The 26,517-nt window shown below is 40.4% G+C and overlaps 1 protein-coding gene across 2 annotated transcripts; it reads right to left on the bottom strand.

The window, feature by feature from the left end:
• Positions 1-335: 335 nt before the first annotated feature.
• Positions 336-16,766, bottom strand: CUNH10orf53 (chromosome unknown C10orf53 homolog). Of its 2 annotated transcripts, none has more exons than XM_032171465.2 (3): positions 16,606-16,766; positions 1,350-1,469; positions 336-703 (listed from the first exon to the last, which is right to left on the bottom strand). In XM_032171465.2, the coding sequence occupies exons 1-3, from the start codon at positions 16,700-16,702 to the stop codon at positions 639-641; spliced, it is 282 nt and encodes a 93-aa protein (XP_032027356.1). In that variant the 5' UTR covers positions 16,703-16,766; the 3' UTR covers positions 336-638. The 2 variants fall into 2 exon arrangements, with proteins under 2 accessions (XP_032027356.1, XP_058291774.1); XM_058435791.1 differs by lacking the exon at positions 16,606-16,766 and adding an exon at positions 2,613-2,694.
• Positions 16,767-26,517: the final 9,751 nt, after the last annotated feature.

Below are 26,517 nucleotides of genomic sequence, written 5' to 3'. Positions count from 1 at the left end.
CTGAGGACCCTTTCGTGCCCTCCTCAGACAATCTTAATGCAAAAGAAGGCAGGTCATTTTCTTGCTTTAGATGAGAGTAACTGAAGATTTGATTTCAGCTAATTTTATATTAGCAGTTTAAAATATTTATTCCCTCAGGAGTCAGAAATAAATCTGTAGGAATAGCAAGGTTTCCAAATATTAACATTTGCTTTTGGTTCAGATTTTCAAAAGCCTTTATTCTCACTCTTCCTGCAACCTCTCTTTAATTTTACCTGTTCTGAGCTCTTTGAGTACTAAACAATGGAATCTCAGATGCTTCTGGCAACTATGTGTTATTAGTCAGGAATGGCACCTTGTTATTTGATTGCATTTTATTGTTTCCTTCAGCTCAATATGTACAGGATATTGGAGGGCTCTCCCTATGGGTTGAGATTGAGAGATGTTACAAATGATGTGGTTTTTATTATTTCTGTGGGCTCCTGTGCAGCCAGGTGAGAATCCTGAGGCTGCGTAAGCTGGAGGTCAGGCCCGAGTTGCCCTGTTCTGACTAGTAGAGCCCAGTGTCCACACTGCGGCACAGCCACTTCTGCCTGTATCATAGAATGGCTGGGGCAGCTGCTATTGTGCCGACTTGAGATGCCTGTTCCATGAGGAGATCAGTAGGCGTTCAGCACGGCTATCCTGGCCTTTTCACACAGTGGGTCTAGTTTACCATCGCCTCCTAGGGAAATAGATACAATTGTCTTTTGGTTAGCTTTATATACAATTTGGTATCATATCAGACATACCTATGGCTTCCACCCAGCGTGCATTTTCAAAGGGCATCGGCTGGTAAAATGTTAACTAGTTTTTAATAGAGTGTTAGTGGATTGCAAAGCTTTAACTTCTGAGCACAGAGGGGCACGCACGGTGCCAGCCAGCCAGGCCAGAAGCTCTCATTTGAATGTTGCTGATAGTGTCATGCACTGCTGGCATATCAACTTTAATTGTCTTAGCAAGTCTAGATAGAATAAACAAGTGGAACAAAAGCAGCTTTGAAAGCAAATAATAATAGAATACATATTATTAAAGTACAGAAACCTGTTATCCCTTAATTCCATCACATCCCTTGAAGTCCAGGGCTTCATTTTCCTTCCTCTTCTGTTTCCAATGTTTGGGGAAACTCGGAGCATCACACACTCTACTGTGTGGTTTTGGATACTCTCCTGTGTGTGCTACTGAAAGCACAGGGCTTTCAGTAAGAGTTTCAAACTCGGAAAGAAACCCAATTTGAATCCAGGCACGACACACTGATTATTTCAACTAGAAATTGAGGGACTCCTCAGAGGAGGCAAAATGTTGGCTGGAAACGTTGCCAAAGGGCTTACCGAACTCCAAGTCCTTAATGTTGCAGTGGAAGATGACTTCTTCATTCACCATGAGTTCCACCACATTCCAGTCTTCTATCTTCTCTAGGATGACCTTGTGTCCATCTCTGGCCAACACAGCTGGGAAGGACAGAAAAGGAGGTGAGTGACATGGGGGTCAGACTTCAAACTAACCTGATTGGTAGCAGTCCTCATGATGACAGCAGCTTGTCTGCTGTCTAGTTGCTCATGGGTATCACTCAACTGCCCTGGTAGGCACTTTCTGGGTGCTGGTCCCAGGTGCCCTCACCTTTACTGGGAAGCACAGCCAGAGGGCTGAGTAATTCGGATTTCAGTTGCTGTTTGTCCTACACCAAGGTGATCTGTTAAACAATGAGCTTCCTCTAGTAAAAGGCTATTGGGCTTTCCAGAGGCTCAATCTTATAGAGACCACACTCAGTGCTGGAGAAGACTCAGGGGAATAGGCAACTTCTTACTCTGCTGATGGAAGTACAAATTGAACACCTTCTGGAGGGCAATTTGGCAGTACCTACCAGAAGCCTCAAAAAATGATTCTAATCTTTAGTCCAGGAAATTACACTTAAAAGAAAGCTTCCTAAGGAAAAAAAAATACAGGCAGATTTTTGCAACAAGATGTCTTTTCTCTATTATTATGATAGCAAAATACTGTGAATAACATATATCCAATAATGAGAGGATGGCCAAATAAACAGTGGAATGTCCATGTGATGAGATTTTATTTGGACATTTATAAAAATGTTCATGAACTTTTTTAATGGCAAGAAAAATACTTGCAATATAAGCAAAAACTTAGGATACAAATATATATAATACATGTTTAAAATATATAGTCAATATGAATTCAAATATGTATGTAAGGATGAAGAAAATACCTATTGATTGTCTGTGGTGAGATTATGGGAAACTTTTTTCTCTTTATTCTTTCAGCATTTTCCAGATTGCCTATAATAATCTGAAAAAAAGCTTTTTAGAAAAGCTAATTAACTAACTTTTTATTCTCACCTTTGGAATCTGCATTTTGGTTATCACTTACATTCAATGGCTCCTTCCCCAGAGGTCAGTCATGGAATAATTGTCAGATTTAATCTTTTTATTGTGGAAATGCAAAGGTGTGTGGCTTAGAAGAAATGATGTACATTGGACAGCCTAGAGCTCTATTTTTTCCAACGTATTTCTCCCCACTTTCCTGGATATATTTAACCCATAACATCAATATTAGAGTGGGTGTGTGCCGATCATTACCTTTGTTGGTCTTCACATGTTGGTGAGAATTTTGGTTAAGATGGAAAGAGTAAACAGATGGGGGCATATTCTTTAAAGTCTTGCCATTTCAATCAGTTTTACACGGAGTAAAGCAAACAGTTAATGTCAGATAATTGCATTTAATTACAGAGACAATTGCTGTTTCAAAATGTTGGTGTGTCCACTTCTTCATCTTTCAATCAGTTCAAGAACATCCAGCCCCAACTGTGAACATTTTAATTGCGTGATTTTAATTTCACTTCTGGAAAGGAACTTCAGAAGGAGACTCAGCAAGGATCTCCATTAACAAGACAGCACTCCCTGGATACCCATAGGTCGCCCTAATTGACCTGTGTCAGCTAATGCGTCTCTAAAAAAATGCCTGCATCTTTTTTGTTGGCGTATTTATGATATTGTATCCTGTTTAAGTGTCTTGTTCTTAAACGTCTTTGAAGAAGGCACTCAGCTTGGACCCACGACTTGTTTAAATGAAGCAGTCCAGCTCGTGTGGAAAGGCAGCTGATCACCTAGGGAGACATAAAGGCAGTCCATGGGCAGAGATTTCTGGGATCCCACACTCCCTCAGCAGCAACCCCTCAGGACGGGGGAGCTGCATTTGTCTGAAGACACTCCTGGAGGATGGACTTCAATTTGATAGGAAGAAATCAGGAGCAAAACAGCTTCTCCATTCCCACCTTACACCCGCCCCCCACCCCCGTGAGGCAAGGTGCTGCCACTCTGCAGTTAACACCCAGTGCCAACTCTCTAAGGCCTGGAGAAGTGAGGGTGTGTGGACTGTGGGCGAGGAGCAGCCTTACGGGAGGAGGCCTCAGGAGGCGAGCACACTGTAGCCTGCCCCTGGCCCTCCTGCAGGGCCTGCTGACTGAGCCTCACCTGGCATCTGAGCTTGGAGTTTGTTTTAAGAGGACAGTGGCACTTACACGGCATGGTGTAGCTCAGAAACAGGAATTGATCCACCAAATCATTCACCCTATAGAGTTGAGGGGTGCCGAATAATAGGGGTCCACCTCATCTTCGAGCAAATGAAGCCCAACACGAAGAAACCCTCTTAAGAGACACACCACTCCTCACTCTGCCCTCTACAGGGTTGCAAAGCACAGGCTCTCGTGGTCTTAAAGGGCATGTGTCTTCCTCACTGACCAGAGTTATCTCCAAGTGCCTGGTTTTAATACAGGCTCACTGAAGAAGCAAACACAGAATGGCCCTGGGCACTGCCCACGACACTTTTGGACTCACAGAGTGACCTAAGTCTGATTCTTGCTAAAGCAACAAGCTGCCTCAAGAGTCTACATTGAATATTCAGCCCCAGGACATTCCCTTTCCATCACTCTGGGAGGTGTTGAACTGGCTCTAAGGTGGCCAGTGCAGGCTTAAGGGATCAAACACTAGACACCCTGGAATTCCTGCAGCTCATCCAAATGCCACCTCTCTACACGGAGCACCCATTTCCTCCCATGAGCTGCCGTGGGGTTGTCTAGTCAAAGAAAGGTCAGATAAATATACTCCCTGAAACAAAGCCTGTGCAAAGGCAGTGGGTAAACTCCAGCATAAATCAACCAGAAGCTATAAGGCCACCTGCAGTCCGCCTGCCGCTTTGAAGTGGCACCTCATTCTTCAAGGGGGATCTAAATAAACGAAAGGGACATGGAAAAGGCTCCCTCCTTGCCGGTGCTGGTGGAATTGCACACCATCTGCGAATGATTTAAATGCTGCTGGTCTGGAAGTAGAGGTAAACAGACCTCTCTCCCTCCTCTACTCAGCACAGAGGCATACCCATGCCCATGAGCGAGGGCCGCCGATGCATAGCTAGCACAGGAGAAGGGCACACACAGTGTCTCAGCTATGTGGGGTGGATTCTGTTTTATTGATTGGTTTCAATTCCTTCCAAGCCCTTTGAGTGGATCATTTGGCAAACTTAAGTACAGCACGCAAGGGGCAAGTGTGGCCAGGGAAATTACTTAGAACTTTTTGTTAAGCATTAGTTTAGCTTCAACAGCATTGAGGCCACAGTGGAAACATTTTGCTGAGTTATTATAATTCATGGACATAAAGAAAGAACAAAAATTTTCAGATTGCTAAAAGCGTGGTAAGTTCAGAAAAGATCAGGCCTATTTCTAAAGCCAGCAGGGCTTCGGGAAATGATAAAGAGCTGTAATTTTAAAAGAAACACACAGAATTCAGATGCAGATTTTACAGAGGAGGGCTTGCAAAGGTACCACTCTCTGCCTGCTGTGCGGTGAGTGCTGGGTCTAAAGTTGTGGGGGGTGCAGATGCTCCCCTGCTTTGCTGCAGTGAACACCCTGGCCCTTGTTGGCTGCCGGTATTACATGACTTATCATTCATTGATACATAGAACTGACTTTACAAATCAACCACCTACTGATACCTTGCAACCCTCAAGTCTCCTTCAGCCATAAAAATGCTCCTCTTGCTCTTCTCCAAATACTCTTCCCTGCCCCTACTGTGGGAGGAGCCGCCTGTGCCTGCTGCCTTCGCTTTTTGCTGTATTTCCACCCGCTCACCTCCTGCAGGGAAGCCTTCAGCTCACCATGTCCAGAGCCTGCCCTCTCAGAGGTCAAGAAACCATCGCACATTCAGTGGCTTCCCAGCACTCCCCATCCCTTTCGGACCCACCTCCTTTCTTGTTTCTTTAAAATACTTTTGATGGTAAAAACAAATATGTTTTTTGATCTCTAAATTTTAAAAATCAAGTTATCAATGTAATGCAGATTCATAATTAGGTTTTTTTAAAAAAACTTTAAAATTATAGAAAAGGACAACATTTTAAAAATCACCCCTAATTCTTCTCTCCCTGTCTTCTTCAGTGGCAGTAAGACCATGGCATTCAGAATCATGCTTTGTTCCCTTCGCACTGCATCCTATGTCCCAGCCCTGTCACACACATAGAGTGGCTGCATTCTTCTTCAGTGCTGTGTAGGATTTTACATGATGTATGCACTACAATTTATTTATCCATTCCTTTTTCTGGTTGTTTCCAATTTTTCGCTATCGCTGAGAATGTTGTAGAAAACATTCACAGCATGCATCCTTGTGCGTGTGTGAGGTTTGTTTTTTCTTTTATAAGGAAGATATTGAGAAATGGAACAGCTGGATTCTACAGTATATGATCACATTTTAACAGACACTGCCAAGTTGTCCTCTAAAGGTGACAGTTCAATTTACTCTCCCGCCGAGGGTAAATTAGGAAAATACTCTTTTTCTCAGTCTTTCATCAGCCATGAATTCTTCTCTCCTAGAAATCACCTGTACTCAACAGTTTGGAGCCCACTGGTAATTTTCTTCTCGAAATGCCATCGCTTGCCCCCTTGTGCCTCCAGTTCTCTCCTCCCTCTGCCCCTGCTCCTCCACAGGCTGCTCCTCTTAACACACCCTGCCCTCAGGGGGGGCATCTCATTGTCTTGCCATCTCCAGTCCTGTCTTTCCTTGCTTCCTCCGCAGTCTCGCCTCCTGTGGTTCTAGCATTTGGCTTTATGCAGGTTGATTTTCTTAACTAATGTTTATTCTTACAATATGCCAGGCACAGCTCTGGGCTAGGACCCAGCAGAGAACAGAACCAGAAAAGAACTCCTGCCCCTTCCCTCCTCAAAGCATGCCTCCAAGTAGGGGAGAAGGGTAACAAGGTATACAGGTGAGTGCATGCTGAGGTAGGTAATTACAAGCATGAAGAAGAAATAAGGGGGGAAGGGAGATCAGGAAGAGGGAGGCAGAGGGAAGTGTTGACATTTTTGGTGGGATACCCAAGGAAGGCCTGCCCATGAAGGTGACTTTTGAGGAATATCTTGAGACTGAGAGAATGAAGCTGAAGACCACGTGGGAAAGAGCGTTCCAGGTGAAGCGGCTGTGAAGCCCTGAGGTGGGAGCTGGCTAGGAGCATCGAAGGACTACAGCAGGTGGCTGTGGCTGCAGCAGTGGGCCAGGGAGAGGATAGTCAGAAGCAGGAGGGGGTGGGATCAGGGGGGCCATGAGGAGCCTAGGGGGCCATGTGAGCCTTTGGCTTCTCCCCTGAGTGAGCTGGGCGCCCCGGAATGTTCTCAGGGGTAAAGGTCATGCTGTTTCATGTGATTCAGGTTTACCAGTATCAGCTGGCTGTGGTACTGAGAACAGACTGCAAGCAGATGAGGGTCGCAGGGAACAGAGTCAGGCGGCCAGGGCAGTAATCCAGGCAGGAGATGATGGCAGCTGGACAAAAAATGCAGAAGGGGTAGTCAGGAAGCCTAAGAGGGATTAATTCTGGGCGTACTTTGAGGGCAGATCTGACAAATTGCGTTGACAGACTAAACAGGGAGTGTGAGGGAAAGAGGAGTGAGAGGTGCCTGCAGGGTGTCTGGCCTCAGTAACTGCAAGATGGAGCTGCTATGAGCAGTGGAGAGGGCAAGTGGGCAGAGCTGCTGGTGGGGGTGAGTGCTAGGGGTCTAGTCAGAAATTTGGGGCATACTAAGTCTGAGATGGCTACTCAACATGCCAGTGGCTACGAGAGGTCCTGATTAAAGACATAAATTTGGAAGTTCATCAACATATAAATGTCATTTAAAGTCATAGCTACTCCTGACTCAAATCTCCTGCCTTCATCTTTCTTCCAAACTCCAGAACGTAATTTCCTGCCACTGGCTTAATATTTCTTAATAGCTCATTCCACCCCACACCCTGCCACTTCTCCTCCTTAAATTTCTTCTTCCAAAATTGGACTCTTAAGGTGCATCCCAGATCTTATCAACCTTTAGCTCAAGAACCTTCGCTGGCTTCCTGTTACCAAGGATGAGACAGGCTGGACTCTCTTGTTGCACATCCACCTCCAACCAGACCCAATAGCCTGCTGCTCCCCAGAAGTGCCCAGGTTGCCTGCACCTCCCCTTCCCAATGAGCCTTCCTCAGGAACAAAAAGAACTAATGCTTGCAGAGCCCTGACTGTGTGCAGGCATGGAGTTCATGACTTTACATGCACTTGCTCATCAGAATCTCACATTGGTGAGGGAGGGATTCACATTCCTCTGTTACCAACAAGGAAACTGAGGCTCATAAAGGTAAAACCACTTGATTTTCACCTTGACTGCAAAGCTACTAAATGGTGGAGCCCAATTCAAACCATATGTGTTGACTTCAGAGCCCTTGTGCTTATCCTCTGCTCATGCCATCTCCCTGCCAGAAGTGTCAAAAATGTAGGCAGGAGATAAGTGACCAGGGAGAGGTGACAAGTAAAGCTGACATGATTTGTGGACAAACTAGATGGGGAGTTTTCTCCCAATACTGATAAGTTGTGTATTATAACAAAACGTTCATTTATGCATTCTGCTTTAATAAAATTTTTGGTACGTAAATTATCTAATGGAACTCCTACAATCATGCTGGTTGTGGCAGGAGCAAGGAACATGAAAGTGTCAGCCAAACAGCAGAGCAGGCAGCTCCAAACTCCCATTCCTCTGCAGATACATTAAAAAACAAAACAAAACCCAGAAACAGTCAGAACCAACATTGTCAAAACTCTAGAAAACGGTCAAAGGTCTACAGCAACCAAGTGAATACTGAATCAAAGAAAAGGCAACTTTAAAATGGTAGGAAAGCTCTGTGGCATGTTTGCCTGCCCTTGCCTCACCTTTTCTCTGACCTGGTGGCAGTCTTGAAGATAGCAGTCTTGAAGATAGCAGCCTGTGTTCCCAGTATGGGACTCTGGTTCTTGATTCCAGAGGCAGCAGAGTGGACCTTATTTACAAATTATTGTGTTTGTCTGTTCTAACCCATCTGTGGGCTTCCTGAAGAACTGACTCAAGGCACTTGTGTTTGTTTGCCTAACTTGGAACTCACACAGGGTGGAAAAGCCGTGGGCAGTGCTCACAAACATTGTAAGGCAAATGAAAAACCTGCAGCTGCCTGGGCAAAAGATTGCAGTTGAGACACACAATAGATCTCATAAAGCCTAAGAGAAAAGCTAGAGAGAGTTTCTTTGACAAATTGGGGCATTCAAAGGCACCCATGTATACTGGGGAATTTAGAAAGTCAGTACAGGCTCAGATCAGGATGCATGCTCAGAAAAGACCATGAAGAGCCTGCAATTTCATCACTGGCTGATCTATAGTTCATGAAAGCAGGACGTAAAGGCTGAGGCAAAATTGTAAACAGTCTGGCCAAGTGTTACAGGAGTGTCTCAAAATGGAGCAAATACACAAATAATGGGAGAGGGGTTTTTATTTGTTTGATTTTAAAGCTCTTTGCATTCAAGAAAGCTTTAGTCAAAACACTGACTGACCACAAGCTAAGCCTTCAACAGTTAGGAATGGCAAGCTCTGGGGAAAGAGGGAAATCTGATTTCCAGAGATTATACATTACGATATTTGAATGTCCAGTTTACACAAAAGGAATCACAAAGCATACAAAAAACCAGGAAAGTATGGGCCATGCAAAGGAAAAGATTAATTAACAGAAACTGTTCCTGAGGAAGCCCAGGCATTGGGCTTACATTAAATCAACTATATTAAATATGCTCAAAGAGCCAAAGGAAGCTAGGGACAAAGAACTGAAAGAAATTAGAAAAATGATGTATGAACAAAATGAGAATATCAGTAAAGAGAAATTATAAAAAGGAACTAAACAAGTCCTGGAGTTGAAAAGTATAATAACTAAAATGAAAAATGTACTACATAGATTCAACAACAGATTTGAGTAAGCAGAAGAAATCAGCAAACTTGAAGACAGGGCAATTGAGACTACCCAGTATTGGGGGAACCAGCCCCCAATATTTCAATGTAGGTTCTTTCTATTTTCCCTAAGTGTTGGCCCGTCTGAGAAACAAAGAGAAAGAGTACAAAGAGAAATTTTACAGCTGGGCCTCTGGGGATGCCATCACATATTGGTAGGACCATGATGGCGACCTTGAGCCACAAAACCAGCAAGTTTTTATTAGGGATTTTAAAAGGGGAGGAGGTGTACAAACAGGGAGTAGATCACAAGGACCACATGCTTCAAAGGGCAATAAAGATCACAAGGCAAGGCAAAATGAGAGTTACTGATGAGAGTCTATGTCCCACTGTGCACGCATTGTCTTGATAAACATCTTAACAGGAAACAGCATTCGAGATCAGACAACTGGTCTGACTAGAATTTACCAGGCTGGAATTTCTCAATCCTAGTAAGCCTGAGGGTACTGCAGGAGACGAGGGCGTATTTCAGTCCTTATCTCAACTGCATAAGACAGACACTCCTGGAGCAGCCATCTACAGACCTACCCCCAGGAATGCATTCCTTTCCCAGGGTCTCAATTATTAATATTCCTTGCTGGGAAAAGAATTCAGCGATATTTCTCCTACTCACATGTCTGTCTATAGGCTTTCTGCAAGAAGAAAAATACGGCTCTATTCTGCCCGACCCCGCAGGCAGACCTCATGATTATCTTCCCTCGTTCCCTGAAAATCACTGTTATTCTGTTCTTTTTCAGGGTACACTGATTTCATATTGTTCAAACATACATATTTTACAATCAATTGTAAAATAGTGGTCCTGAGGTGACATACATTCTCCACTTACAGGAAGATAACAGGATTAAGAGATTAAAGTAAAGACAGGCATAAGAAATTATAAGAGTATTGATTGGGGAAGTGATAAATGTCCATGAAATCTTCACAATTTATGTTCAGAGACTGCAGTAAAGACAGGTGTAAGAAATTATAAAAGTATTAATTTTGGGAACTGATAAATGTTCATGAAATCTTCACAATTTATGTTCTTCTGCCTTGGCTCCAGCTGGTCCCTCTGTTTGGGATCCCTGACCTCCTGCAACAACCCAGTCTGAGGAGTAGAAAGGAAAAAGAATGAAGAAAAATGAACAGCCCTGGAGACCTGTGGAATGCCCTCAAGTATAACAACATATACCTAGTGGAAGTCCCAGGAGAAAAGGAAATAGAGAAAGGGACAGAAAGAATATCTGAAGAAATAGTGATGAAAGACATGAAAATACCTATCCAAGAAGCTCAACCAACTCCAAGCAGGATAAACTCAAAGAGTATTATACTAAGACACATTATAAACAAATTGTCAAAAGACAAAGAGAGAATCTTGAAAGCAGTGAGAAAGAAATGACTCATCACACACAGATTCTCAATAAGATTATCAGCTTTCTCATTAGAAAACATGGAGGCCAGAAGGCAGTGGGATACATATTTAAAGTGCAGAAAGGAAAAAAAACAAGAACCTGTTGTATTGGTCAGAATTCTCCAGAGAAAGAGAACCAATAAAATATGTGTGTGTGTGTGTGTGTGTGTGTGTGTGTGTACATATACATACACAAATATATATACATTATACACATGTACAGATGTTCCTCAATTCACAATGAACTTAAGTCTTGATGAACCCATCGTAAGTTGAAAATATTTTAAGTTAAAAATGCATTTAGGGCACCTAACATACTGAACATCATAGCTTAGCCTAGTCTACTTTAAAAATGCTCAGAACACTTACATTAGCCTACAGCTGAGCAAAATTATCTAATATAAAACCTATTTTACAATGAAGTGTTGAATATTTTACATAACTTATTGAATACTATACTGAAAGTGAAAAACAGAATGGGGTTGTATGGGTACTCACCATTTGTAGACAGCTGAAAGCATCAGCATATAGTCAAAAATCAAAAGTCAAACAATTGTAAGTCAGGGACCATCTGCGTGTGTGTGTATGTGTATGTTTGAGAGAGAGAGAGAGGAGAGAGACTTTAAGGAATTGGTTCACAGGCTAGGCTACAGACAGAGGTGGAGTTTCCATGTTGCAGTCTTGGGGAGAATCCCTTGTTCTTTGAAAAACATCAATGTTTGTTCTCTTAAGGGCTTCAACTCATTGCAGGAGGCCCACTGAACATTTTCCCCTTAAGATCAAGAACAAGGCAAGGATGCCCACCTTTGCCACATCTATTTAACATAGTATTAGGAGTACCAGCCAGATAAATTAGGCAAGAAAAAGAAATAAAAGTCATCTAAATTGGAAAGGAAGAAGACTACCTCTATTTGCAGATTGCATAATCTTATATCCCAAAACTGCTAGTGTTCTTAAAAAAAATTGTTAATGCTAATAAATGAAATTGGCAAAGTTGAAGGAATTAACAAAATTAACACACAAAAAGCAGTTGTATTTCTACACACTAGCAATGACTGATCTGAAAAGGAGATAAAGAAAACAATTCCATTTATAGTAGTATCTAAAAGAACAAAACACTTAGGAATATATGCAAACAATTAGGTGCAAGTCTTATATACTGAAAACTATAAATGTTGCTAAAATAAATTAAGGAAGATCTAAATAAATGAAAATGCATCCTGTATGCATGGACTAAAAGGCTTAATATTGTTAAAATAACAATACTACCCAAAGGATTATACAGATTCAATGCAATACCTATCACATTCCCAATGGTGTTTTTTGCAGAAGTGGAAAAACCTATCTTAAAATTCACAGGGAATTGCAAGGGACCTAAAATAGATAAAACAATCTTGAGAAAAAACTAAGTTGGAAGACTCACATTTCCTGATTTCAAAACTTACTAGAAAGCTACAGTAATCAAACACATGTGATACTGACATAAGGATAGACATGTAGAGCAATGGAATAGAATTGAGAGCCTGGAAATAAATGTTCACAGTGACTGATGTGAATGAACAGTCAGTTGATTCTTGACATGGGTGCGAAGACCATTCAATTTGTTAAGAACAGTCACTTTAACAAAAGGTCTTGGGATAATTGGATATCCATATGAATATCTTTTGAATGAATTTGGACCCTTACATTACACCATATACAAAAATTGACTCAAAAAGGATCAAAGATCTAAATTTAGGAATTATAAAACTCTTAGAAGAAAACATAGGGGCAAATCTGCATAAACTTGGATTTGACAATGGTTTCTTTCTTTTTTTTAGACAGAGTCTTTTGCTCTGCCACCCAGTCTGGAGTGCAGTGGCACAATGTTGATTCACTGCAAGCTCGGCCTCCAGGGCTCAAGCGATCCTTCCACCTCAGCCTCCTGAGTAGCTGGGACTACAGGTGCGTGCCATCACACCCACCTAATTTTTGTGTTTTCTATAGAGATGGCTGGTTTCTAGAAAAAGGGCTGGTTTTGAACTTCAAACCAGGCTGGTCTTGAACTCCTGGGTTCAAGTGATCCACCTGCCTCAGCCTCCCAAAGTGCAGGCATTACAGGTATAAGCCACCATGCCCAGCAGACAGTGGTTTCTTAAACAGCATATCACAGGCAAAATAAGAAAAAAACAGATAAATTGGACTTCATTAAAATTAAAAATTTTGTGCATCAAAGGACACTATCAAGAAAGTGAAAAGATAATTTACAGAGTGGGAGAAAATATTTGCAAATCATTTATCTATTAAGGGTCTCATATTCAGAATATCTAAAGAAATTTTCCAACTCAGTAACAAAAAAAGCGCAACCCAATTTAAAAAATGGGCAAAGGACTTGAACAGACATTTCTCCATAGACACACAAATGGCCAATAAGCACATGAAAAGATGTTCAACATCACCAATCTTTACGGAAATTTAAGTGAAAACCACAAGTTACCATTTCACACCTACTGCAATGACTGTAATTAAAACCAAAGAAAATTGAATCCTTGTGCGTTGTTAGTGGGAATGTAAAATGGTGCAGCTGCTTTGGAAAACAATTTGGTCATTACTCAAAAAGTTAAATATAGAATTACCATATGACTCAGCAATTTCAGTCCCTTACAACAAAGGGATTCAAACAGATATTTGTTTACCAATGTTCATAACAGCACTATCCACAGTAGCAGAAAGGTGGAAACAACCCAAGTGTCTATCAACAGATGAACAGATAAACAAAATATGGCATATCTGCCACAAAAAGGAATAAAGTAGTATAATACATGCTGTAGCATGGATAAACCTTGAAATATTATGCTAAGTGAAATAGGCTACAAAGTAGATTGCAGGTTACCAGGGGCTGGGGGTGGAGGTGAGAGGTGAAGCCAGCTGGGCTTCTGGGTCGGGTGGGGACTTGAAGAACTTTTCTGTCTAGCTAGTGGATTGTAAATGCACCAATCAGTGCTCTGTGTCTAGCTAGAGGATTGTAAATGCACCAATCAGCACTCTGTAAAATGAACCAATCAGCACTCTGTAAAATCAGCAGGACGTGGGCGAGGCCAAATAAGGGAATAAAAGCTGGCCACCCGAGCCAGCAGCAGCAACTGGCTTGAGTCCCCCTCCACACTGTGGGAGCTTTGTTCTTTCACTCTTCACTATAAATCTTACTGCTGCTCACTCTTTGGGTCTGCACCACCTTTAAGAGCTGTAACACTCACCACCAGGATCTACAACTTCATTCCTGAAGTCAGCGAGACCACGAGACCACCGGGAGGAACAAACAACTCTGGACGCACCACCTTTAAGAGCTGTAACACTCACCGCGAGGTCCCTGGCTTCATTCTTGAAGTCAGCCAGACCAAGAACCCACCAGAAGGAATAAATTCTGGACACATAGGGATAGAGTGTTGTTGCTTAATGAATACAGTTTCTGTCTGGGGTGTTGAAAAATTTTACAAAGAGAGAACAGTGATAGTTCCACAACATTGTAAAGATAATTAATATCACTGAATTGTATGCTTAACATGGTTAAAATAGCAAAATTTAAAAAATATATTTTACCCACGTTATTTTTAGAGAAAGTGAACATAAACTGAAGGTAGATTATGAGGTGAGGGTGGGTAGGTGTGGCTCATCAGATGGGGAGGAAGAGAAAAGTCACTTATTTAGGCTGTCTTCTTAGCCAAAACTACAAAACATTTTAAACATCACCATGCAACACTGCTAGGAATAGAATTGTTGCCCCCCTTCCCCCAAATTCATATATGGAAGCTCTAACTCCCAATGTGACTATAGGTGCTTAAAGAGGTAATTAAGGTTAAATGAGGTTACAAGGGTGAGGACCCAATCTGATAGGATTAGTGTCTTTCTTCTTATAAGAAGAGACACCAGAGAGCTTGCTCCCTGCTCTCCCCATATAATCCCACCAGGTGAGAACAAAAGAGAAGGTGGCTGTCAGCAAGCCAGGAAGAGTGCCCAGAGCCCTCACCAGAAGCTGACCTTGCCAGACCTTGATCAGGGACTTTTAGCCTTTAGACTGAAAAATATATTTCTAATGTTTAAGTCCCATAGTCTATGGCATTTTGTTATGGCAATCCCAATAGACAAATACAAACATGGAGGTATTTGCAACAGAAATTTCTCTATCAACTGTTCTCTCACAGAAAGTAACTTCCTCTGCTGATTGAAATCCTACCCATCCTTCAAACTCAAACTCAAATGCCATCTCCTCCAGGAGGCTTTCCCTGATTGCTCAGCTAAAACTAATTATTGTGTCCTTGGACTTCAGAGTATTTTGCCTGGAAGAGTCTTAGTTTGGGTCATATGACAGGAGTTCATCAATGCTCATTCCTGGGCTCTCATCTCATTCTATATGTTCTCTCCAAGTCAATGACTCACGTCTTTCTATCTCCATTTCAGACTTTTTCTCTGAACTCCAGAACAACAGAGCTGATTCAGCACCTCTGTCTAGGTAGCTGAAAGCACATGAAGCTTAATTCAGATGCTCCTTGACTTACGATGGGGCTAGGTCCCAATGAACCCACCGTAAATGGAAAGTGGGCTTAATACCTGGATAAGCCCATCATAAAGTGGAAAAATTGTTAAGTGGAACCATTGTAAGTTCAGATGTGCCTCAACTTAGGATAGGGTTACCTCCCAATAAACCCATCCTAAAGTCAAAAAGTCTAAGTTGGGGACCAAAATAGACTGTTCTTTTGGAACGATTCCACATATTCCTCCAAATTTTGGTCCATCTTTGGTGTCTTTGATTTTAGTGGACAGTACATCCATCCATCAGCACTGTTTCAAGCCAGACACTGATTGGGTCCGGATAACATTCTTTTTACCCTTACCTCCCACCTCCATCCCCTCAGGAAGTACCATTGCTTTCACTTTGATCCATGGTCTCTTTTATGGTCCAAGCTACTCTCATCTCAGCCCTGGACCACCCCAACAGACTTGTCTTCCTTGTTTCCACCCTTGCCCCCCTCTAATCTGTTCTCCTCAGAGCAGCAACAGCTTCATCCCCTGCCTAAAACTTGCCTGTGGCCCTGCAGGGTCTGGCCCCTGACTACCTCTCCAGCCTCATCCCCCATCAGTTTAACAAATATTAATACATCATTTGTTGAATGCCCCCAGCCATTGCCTATATTATTAGCCCCTCTGCCTGGAAGGCATTCCTCTCTTTACCTGGTTAGTTTCTACTCATTCTTTAAAAGTCTGCTCAAATGTAGGCTCATTTAAGGCTCCACTTAAATGAGCCTTTCCAGACCTCTCCCTCTCCCCTCCCATTATGGCTAGTCACAGGTCCCACTATGGTTAGTTCCCATGGCACCACCTAGCCTCAGTCAGAGCTTAGGCACAACTGTCATTTAGCAGTTAACAAGGAGATTACTTCAAGGACATTCATCACTGTTTAACAGTGTGTCCTCAGTCCCTGGAAGGGTGTCCAACACACACTGCGTGCTTAATAAAAGTCTGCTGCATGAATGATTAAGAGATGGAATCCCAGCAACGCTACTTCCCAGCCATTTGAGTTGTGAAAGTCACTTAATATTCTTGATCCTCAATTTCCCAATTCTTAAAGCAGGGTTATGTAATTTTTCCTATGGAGGTAATTTCTGTAATTTGCTGGGCACTGGGTGGGCCCACAGCTCACTCTTGGATAGAAGAGCGTTCCCACTCTTTTAGCCCAGCCCTGGAAGCCATAGGTTGCTACATAATCCTGGGGAAGACTTCCTGGAGAGGTGGCGCTTCTTCCGGGTCTGAGAAAGAAGGCCTAGGCACAGGGCACCACCTGCACGGATGCTCAGAGGCTGGGGCCCTCAGGGGCGGACGCAGCGAGGAGGCCCACCTTGCAGGCCCTGCAGGCGGAAGGTGTGATGCTCCACCGGTAGGCCTGCCGCGCTGTAGGGCCCATAGCGCAGGGTGACCACTGCGTTCTTGGGCATCGCCAGTCCTCCGCCGCCGCAAAGGCTTGAGAGAAACACACGCTGCTAAGCAACGTCTCTTCCGGCCCGGGCGGGTGGGCGTCGCTACGCGCGGGGCGGGGCCGGGGTGGCGCTAGGGGATCCTCCCGGCCCCAAGCTGCTCACGTGACCCTCAGCGCCTGGTCCGCAAATACGCGCCTTTGAGCTGGGGTGGCAAGTGTTAGTGATAAATAACAGCAGCAGCCAGGCACAGTAAGTTCGTGTCAGGCGGCGTGCTAAGCACTTTCCCTGCGTTATCTGGTTGAATCAGTTTACCATCCCTAGGAAGTATTTTACGTTTTTTGTTTACAAAACCGAGGCTCTGGGAGGACAAGTTGCGGTCCCAAGAGTGACAGGGGTGTAGTATGGATTGGAAACCCTTGCTTTTCTTCTATTTTCTTGCCTCTTTTTGATTGATTGGGAGTATTTGTTCATCATTCCTCTTCCCCCACCTCCTTCCCCCCTGCCCCTTCTGTCACCAGTTAGGCTATTTGGTGGAGCCAAAACTGTGAATTCGTCCAATTCCCTTTTATTTGCTCAGTTCTGCTCATTGGAATTTGGACATAAAAGACATCCACCACTCCTAGGCATGGCTCCTAAAAAGTCTTCTCCACACCTGCTGTCGCCCTCTTCTTATCGGTAGCCAGATACGGGATCCCAGGGAGGACCTGAGGCTCCCGGGGAGACAGACCCAAAACGTGGGAGGAACCTGGACCACTGAGTAGCTGCGCCGAGTAGAGCCCCACCCATCTGCGTTAGTTGGTGACCGAAGCAAGAAGGAAACATTTATTCCATAACCACTGAGATTTGGGGGTAGTTTATTACAGAAATTAGCCCAACCTAACGATCGCAACACCCTTGCGATTACAGCATTTCTTTACTTTCTAAATATTCAGTTGTAGTTGATATTTTTACCCTCCTTTTGAACAGTAAAGGATTTTAAAAACCCTTTCCCACTAATTCTCCCAACGTATGCTACTGTGTTTTTTAATTTTCTGCACGTGTACAGTATGTTCTGTGACACATATTTCTTTGATGAGAATTAGTTTATACACGATTGGTAAATAGAGGAATGATATCAGTAGAATTTTGACATTATTATGGGTCATACATAATTTCTCCCAGCACTTGAGAGTTTCGCACCATCGGACAAGAACCACTGAATTCACCAACACAGCTGAACCCAGCAGACTATGGAGGAAGGCAGGACTGTACCTGATGCCATTATTCATCCTCTTGGCTTTATATGGTTACCTGTCCTGTCTTAGAAGGACTTGTTTTCTGGTTCTCTATAAACTTTGTACACGACTTTAAAGGCAAAAATCCTCTACTCACTGTAGTGTTTTTATTAATTAGAAATTTAACGTTGGTTTAACTTTGCTAAAAGTTTTGTATGAATGGTTGTTTTCCATTACTCTTCTGTTTTCAAGACTGCTTATGTTTCTTTATCTCTTGCTTTCTGTAATTTTACTGTAACAGTAAAGGATTTAAAAAACCCTTTCCCACTAATTCTCTCAACGTATGCTACTGTGTATTTTACCTCTCTTGGGATTTGTTGAGATTCTTGAAACTGAATTAAAGTCCTTCATCAGTTTTTGGAAAAGTTTGAGTCATTATTTCTTCACATATTGCTTTTGTTCCATTTTCTCATTCTCAGGGACTCCAGCTAGATATATTAGACCTTCTCATTGTAATCTGCGTGTGTCTTCTCTGTGCTTTTCTCTTTTTTCTTCTTCCATACTTCTTTTGGGGTTGTATGTATACATGTATGTATGCATGCATTCATTCATTTTTACCTGTAATCCAGTCTACGAATTTTCTTTTTGGCTCTTAACTGAGAAGAAAAGCCAGGAATTTGGTTTTTTATTCCAGTTATATATTTTTCAATTCTAGAATTTTATAGTTTGTTCTCTTTTCAAATCTGCTGTGCCACTTTCAGTTTCTTCCCAAGTGTTTTAGGTTTGGCTTTATCTCCTTCATTGTAGTAAAGATAGGTATTTTATAGTCTGTGTTTGAGAATTCCATTGTTTGGAGAACCCATGTGTTTGTTCCTGTGGTTTATTATTCCTGCTGGTTTCTATGCATTTTGTCTTGTCTCCTAGAGTTCTGGTTTATTTTAATTGTGTGCTGGACATTGTATTAAAAATTATTTGTAGAAACAATTTGAGGCCTAAGATGGTATCTTCCCCTATAGAAGATTTTAAAATTTACTTCTTGTTAACTCCTACTTGCACCAACCCAGGATCGTCTTCATACAATTTCAGAGTCTGAGATTTTTCTGAGCCATCCAGATGACTCAAAACTGGGCTACAGTCCGTTTGGAGATTGGTTGATTTATATTTAATCCTAATTCCTGTGGTGCAGTCCTTTGGGATCCTAGCTTAAGGAGGGTGGTGATTTATCAGGGTTTCCCCATCCTTGGTGGTGCTAGACTCCAGTTCTTGTACCCTCTACTTCTGCAAGGACTGAAAAAATGCAGCTCATTCTCTGAACTGCCTATTCAAGAGCACTAGATAGCCCTGGGCTAAGAGAAGCCCCAATGCTATGCTTACTTACTCTTGCTCTCTCTCTAATTTTCATTCAGTAAGCTCTTTTATGCTTTTTTAAAAGATGTATGCCAGATTTTAAAAGATCTCATCTTCATGAAGCCTAGTTCAAATTAACTAGCCTGCCATATGGAAGCAGAAGTTTCCTTATTGAGAGTTTGACTTAAGTTGCCTTGAATCTATAGATCAATTCGAGTGAACCGACTTCTTTCTGAGGCCCTCCTATTTGTGAACTTGGAATACCTCTCGTTTATTTTGATCTTCTCCAATGTCTTTCAATATGTTTGTAATGATCTGCATATCCTTCATGTCTTTTGTTAGATTTATCCATGGTCACTATTGTAAACATCTTTTTAATTGTGATTTTATTATTTGTTGCTGGTATGTAAAATGAAATGGACTTTTATGTGTTGATTTTATAAAAGCTACCTTGACCTTTTTAATGCTTTCTATTAATTTATTTGTAGATTCTTTGGGGTTTTCTATGTAAATAATCTTAGTGGCTGCAGATAATGACCAGTTTTATTTTATTTTTTTTATTGTACCAATTAGAATCTCTAGTGCAACAATGAATAAAAGTGATGACAGTACATATTCTCTCTTTATCCTGATTCTTACAGGAACCAATCATTTCCAACATTCCCCTTTTAGTATGATATATGTTGTATGGGTTTTTTGTAGATGCTCTTTGTCAGGCCAAGTTAGTTCTTTTCTAATTCCATTTTACTATGAGGTTTTTAGTTGATAAATAATATATCTGTTTGTGGGGTACATGTGGTATTTTGTAACATGCACAGAACATATAATGATCAAGTCAGGGTATTTAGGATACTCATCACCTCAAGCATTTATAATTTCTATGTGTTAAGAACATTTCAAGTTCTCTCTTCCAGTTATTTTGAAATATACAATATATTGTTGTTAACTATAGTCACCCTATTCTGCTATTGAACGTTAGAACATATTCCTTGTATCTAACTATATGTTTGTACCCGTTAACCACCCTCACTTCATCTCCCACCTCCACACCCTTCCCAGCCTCTGTTAACTATCATTCTGCTCTCTACCTCCATGACATGGACTTTTAAACTTTTACATATGAGTGAAAACGTGATATTTGTCTTTTTATGCCTGGCTTATTTCACTTAACATAAGAACTTCCAGTTCCATCCATGTTGCTGCAAATGACATGATTTTATTTTTTTATAGTCAGATAGTATTCCATTGTGTATACATGCCACATTTTATTTATCCATTCATCCATCGATGGAAACTTAGGTTGATTTCATATCTTTGCTATTGCTAATAGCTCTGCAATAAACATGAGTGTGCAGGTATCCTTTTGATATACTGATTTTTTTCCTTTGGACAGACACTCAGTAGTGGGATACTGAATCATATGGTAGCTCTATTTTTTGTTTTTTGAGAAATCTCTGTACTATCTTGTATAATGGCTGTACAATTTACATTCCCACTAACAGTGTATGAGTTCCCTTTTCTCTGCATCCTCACCAGCATCTGTTATTTTTTGTCTTTTTAATAATAGCCGTTCTAATTAGGGTAAGATGATATTTCTTTGTGGTTTTGATTTGCATTTCCCTGATGATTAGTGATGATGATTAGTGATGTTGAGCATTTTTTTGTATACCGGTTGGCCACTTGTGTGTCTTCTTTTGAGAAAAGTCTATTCATGTCCTTTGACTACTTTTTAATGGGCTCATTATTATTATTTTTTAACTGTTGAGTTGTTTGAGTTTCTTATATATTATGGATAAAAATCCCTTATCAGATGAATAGTTTGCAAACATTTTCTTCCATACAACAGGTTCTGTCTTCGCTCTGATGATTGCTTTCCTTGTAGTGCAGAAGGTTTTTAGTTTAATATAGTCTCATTCATATATTTTTGTTTTTGTTCCCTGTGCTTTTGAGGTCTTAGCCATATCTTTGCCCACACCAATGTCCTAAGGTGTTTCCTCTGTTTTCTTCTAGTAGATTTATAGTTTTGAGTCTTACATTTAAGCCTTTAATCTCATCTTGAGTTGGCTTTTGTATATAGTGAGAGATAGGAGTTCAGTTTCATTCTTCTGGATAAGGATATCCAGTTTTCCTAACACCGTTTATTGAAGAGGGTCTCTTTTCCCTAATGTATGTTCTTCATGCCTTTGTTGAAAATCAGTTTGGCTATAAATATATGGATTTATTTCTGGGTTATCTATTCTGTTCCATTGGGTAATGTGTCTGTTTTTATATCAATACCAAGCTGTTTTTGTTACTATAGAATCTGTAATATATTTTGAAATTAGGTAAAGTAATGCCTCTTGTTTTGTTCTTTTTGCTCAAATTGCTTTGGCTATTTGGGCTCCTTTTTGGTTCCACAGGAATTTTAGTATTATTTTTCCTAATTCTGGGAAAGATGCTGTTGATATTTTGATAGGAATAGCATTGAATCTGCAGATTTCTTTGGGTATTATGACAATTTTAACAATGTTAATTATTCTGATCTGTGAGCATAAGATGTTTTTCCATTTGTTTGTGTCATCTTCAATTTCTTTCATACATATTTTGTAGTTTTCCTTATACAGTTCTTTCACTTGCTTGATTAAATTTATTCCTAGGTAGTTTGGTTTTTCGTAGCTATTTTAAGTGGGATTGCCTTTTCCATTTCTTTCTCAGATAGTTCATTAATGTTATATAGAAATGCTATTGACTTCTGTAGCATTGAAGATTGTGTCCTGCAACTTTACCGAATTCATTTATCAGATCTGAGAGATTTTTTTGGTAGAGTCTTTAGGTTTTTCCAGGTGTAAAATCATGTCATCTGCAAAGAGTAACAATTTGACTTCTTCTTTTCCAAGTTGGAAGCCTTTTATTTTTCTCTTATCTGATTGTTCTGGCTACAACTTCCAGTATTATAGTGAAAGGTGAAAGTGGACATCCTTGTCTTGTTCCAGTTCTAAGAGGAAAGGCTTTCAACTTTTCCCCATTCAGTATGATGTTAGCTGTGGATTTGTCATATATGGGCTTTATTATTTTGAGGTATGTTCCTTCTACACCTAGTTTGTTGAGGGATGTTGAATTTTGTCAAATGCTTTATTTGCATCTATAGAGATGATCATGTGGTTTTTGTCCTTTATTCAGTTGCTGTGATGTATCATGTTTATTGATTTGCATGTTTGAACCATCCTTGCAACCCTGGGATAAATCCCACTTGATTATGGTGTACTATCACTTTAATGTGTCATTGGATTTGATTTGCTAGTATTTTGTTGAGGATTTTTGCATTTGTTTTTATCAGGGATATTGGGCAGTAGTTTTCTCTTTTGTGTGTGTGTCCTTGTCTGGTTTTCGTGTCAGGGTAATGCTGGCCTCGTAGCATGAGTTAGGAGGAATTTCTGCCTCTTCAGTTTTTTGGAATAGTTGGAATAATTGGTGTTGGTTCTTCTTTGTAATTTTGGTAGAATTTGGCAGTGAAGCCTTCCAGTCCCGGGCTTTTCTTTGTTGGGAGACTTGATTACAAATTCAATCTCATTACAAGTTATTGGTTTGTTCAAGTTTTCTGTTGCTTCCTGATTCAACCTTGGTTGTGTGTGTCCATGAATTTATTCATTTTCTCTAGGTTTTCCAGCTTGTTGGCATATAGTTGTTCATAATAGTCTCTGATGAACTTTTGTATTTCTATGGTATCAGTTGTAATGTCTCCTTTTTTGTTTCTGATTTTATTTGGGCCTTCTGTCTTCTTTTCTTGGTTAGTATAGCTAGCAGTTTATCAATTTTGTTTATCTTTTTGAAAAACCAACTTTTCATGTTGTTGACCATTCGTATTGTTTTTAAGTCTCTATTTCATTTATTTCTGCCTTGTTCTTTATTAGTTCTTTCCTTTTATTAATTTTGGGTTTGGTTTGTTCTTGCTTTTCCAGTTCCTTGAGGTGTACTATTAGATTGTTTATTTGAAATCTTTCTACTTTTTAAAAAATGTAGACATTTGTTACTATAATACTATAAACTTACCTCTTGGTACTACTTTTGCTGTATTCTATATTTTGGTATGTTTTGTCTTGATTTTCACTTGTTTCAAGAATTTTTTGATTTCCTCCTTAATTTCTTCATAGACCTAATGGTTATTCAGGAGCGGGTTGTTTAATTTCTATGTATTTATATGGTTTTCAAAGTTTCTCTTCTTGCTGATGTCTAGTTTTATGCTACTGTGGTACGAGAAGATACTTGATGTGATTTCAATTTTTAAGTTTTTTTTGAGATTTGTTTTGTGTTTTAACTTATAGTCTGTCTTGGAGAATGTTTCATGTGCTAATGAGAATAATGTATATATTCTGTAGCTGTTGAGTGAAATGTTCTGTAAATGTCTGTTAGTTCCATTTGGTCTAAAGTGCAGTTTAAATCCAATATTTTTTTGTATACTGAGTATACTGAGAGTGGGGGACTTTAGCAACCCACTATTATTGTATTGGAGTCTTCTCTCCCTTTAGATCTGATAATATTTGCTTTATATATCTAGCTCTGCAAGGTCATTTTTAATGGAATGTTTTCCTCTGTGGGTGTTTGGTGTGTGCAGAGTGGAAAGTGGTTTTGTATTTGAGTCTGCTGAGGTCCTTTGGGTCTTACTGATCCAGGCCAACTTGGCTTTTAAAAATTATTGGGTTGGAATCCTACTGAAACTATTCCAAAATATTGAGAAAAAGGGAATTCTCCCTAACTCATTCTATGAAGTCACCCTAAAGCCAAAACCAGGAAAGGATATAACAAAAAAGGAAACTACAGACCAATATTCCTGGTGAACATAGATGCAAAAATCCTCAACAAAATACTAGCTAACTGAATCCAAGAGCACATCAAAGAGATAATTCACCACGATCAAGTGGGTTTCATCCCAAGGATGCAGGGATAGTTTAACATATGCAAGTTAAGAAATATGATACATCACATAAACAGAATTAAAAACAAAAACCATATGATCATTTCAATAGATGCGGAAAAAGCATTCAATAAAATTCAGCTTCCCTTTATGATAAGAACTTTCAACAAACTAGGCATAAAAGGGACTTACCTCAAAATAATAAAAGCCATATATGACAAACCCACAGCCAACATCATACTGAATGGCGAAGATTTGAAAGCATTCTCCCTGAGGAATGGAACAAGGCAAGGATGCCCATTTTCACCAATTCTATTCAACATAATACTAGAAGTCCTAGTCAGAGCAATCAGGCAAGAGAAAGAAAGAAAGGGCATCCGAATTAGAAACAAGGAAGTCAAACTATCACTGTTCACTGATGATATTATTTTATACCTAGAAAAACCCTAAGGACTCCTCCAAAAGACTCCTAGATTTGATAAACAATTTCAGGAAAGCCTCAGGTTAAAAAGACAATATATACAAATCAGTAGCACTGCTATACACCCACAATGACCAAGCTGAGAATCAAGTTAATAACTCAATCCCTTTAATAACAGTGGGAGAAAATATAAAATACCTAGGAATATACCTAACCAAGGAGGTGGAAGATCTCTACAAGAAGAACTACAATACAAAACACTACTGAAAGAAATCATAAATGACAAAACAAATGGAAACACATCCTATGCTCCTGGGTTCATAGAATCAATATTGTGAACATGACCATACTGGCCAAAGCGATCTACAGATTCAATGCTATTCCTATCACAATATCAACATCATTTTTCCCAGAATTAGAAAAAAGGATCCTAAAATTCATATGGAACCAAAAAAGAGCCCAAGTAGCCAAAGCAATCCTAAGCAAAAAGAACAAATCTGGAAGCATCATATTACTGAACTTCAAATTATACTACAAGGCGATAGTTATCAAAACAGCATGATATCAGCATAGAAGTATACACACAGACCAATAGAACAGAATAGCAAACCCAGGAATAAAGGCAATTACTTAAAACCATTTGATCTTTGACAAAGTATACAAAAACATAAATTGGGGAAGGGACACCCTATTCAACAAATGGTGCTGGAAAAACTGGCTAGCCACATGTAGAAGAATGAAACTGGATCTCTATCTCTCACCTTATACAAAAATCAACTCAATATGGATCAAAGACTTAAATCTTAAGACCTGAAACCATAAAAATTTTAGAACATAACCTAGGAAAAACTCTTGTGGACATTGGCCTAGGCAAAAAATTCATCACTAAGACTCCAAAAGCAAATGCAACTAAAACAAAAATAAATAAATGAGACCTAATTCAACTAAAAAGCTTCTGTGCAGCAAAAGAAAGTAAACAGAGTAAACAGACAACCCACAAAATGGGAGAAAATATTTGCAAACTATGCATTCAGCAAAGGACTAATATCCAGAATCTATTATACAAGGAACTCAAACAAATTACCAAGAAAAAAAAACAAATAATTCCATCGAAAAGTGAGAAATGATACGAATAGACATTTATCAATAGAAGATACGCAAATGGCCAACAAACATGAAAAAATCCTCAACATAACTAATCATCAGGGAAATGCAAATTAAAACCACAATGAGATACCACCTTATTCCTGCAAGAATGGCCATTACTAAAAGTTCAGAAAACAATAGATGTTGGCATGGATGTGGTGAAAAGGGAACAATTCTACACTGTTAGTGGGAATGTAAATTAGTGCAAACTTTGTGGACAACAACATGGAGATTTCTTTTTTTTTTTTTTTTTTGAGACGGAGTCTCGCTCTGTCACCCAGGCTGGAGTGCAGTGGCACGATCTCGGCTCACTGCAAGCTCCGCCTCGCGGGTTCACGCCATTCTCCTGCCTCAGCCTCTCCGAGTAGCTGGGACTACAGGCGCCCGCCACCACGCCCGGCTAATTTTTTGTAGTTTTAGTAGAGACGGGGTTTCACCGTGGTCCCGATCTCCTAACCTCGTGATCCGCCCGCCTCGGCCTCCCAAAGTGCTGGGATTACAAGCGTGAGCCACCACGCCCAGCCAGAGATTTCTTAAAGAACTAAAAGTAGATCTACCGTTTGATCCAGCAATCCCACTACTGGGCATCTGTCAAAAGGTAAAAAGTCATTATATCAAAAAGACACCTGCATAAGTTTATTTATTACAGCACAATTCACAATTGCAAAGATATGGAACCAATCTAAGTGGCCATCAACCAATGAGTGAAGAAAATGTAATATGTATACCATAGAATAATACTCAGCCAAAAAAAAAAGAAGGAAATGTCTTTTGCAGCAACTTGGACAGAGCTGGAGGCCGTTATTAATGAAGT

This window comes from Hylobates moloch, unplaced genomic scaffold (genome assembly GCF_009828535.3).
Source record: "Hylobates moloch isolate HMO894 unplaced genomic scaffold, HMol_V3 SCAFFOLD_3, whole genome shotgun sequence".
Taxonomy (NCBI): Eukaryota; Metazoa; Chordata; class Mammalia; order Primates; family Hylobatidae; genus Hylobates; species Hylobates moloch.
Note: the sequence above shows the minus strand (reverse complement) of the source record. Positions and strands in the feature narration are given on the sequence as shown.

Coding starts and splice junctions, on each gene's coding strand:
- CUNH10orf53 (XM_032171465.2), bottom strand. CDS start 16,702: ATGCCCAAGAACGCAGTGGTCACCCTGCGCTATGGGCCCTACAGCGCG. Junction 1,470..16,605: donor CCGCCTGCAGGGCCTGCAAG/GTGGGCCTCCTC, acceptor TGTCCTTCCCAG/CTGTGTTGGCCAGAGATGGA. Junction 704..1,349: donor CATTAAGGACTTGGAGTTCG/GTAAGCCCTTTG, acceptor CTATTTCCCTAG/GAGGCGATGGTAAACTAGAC.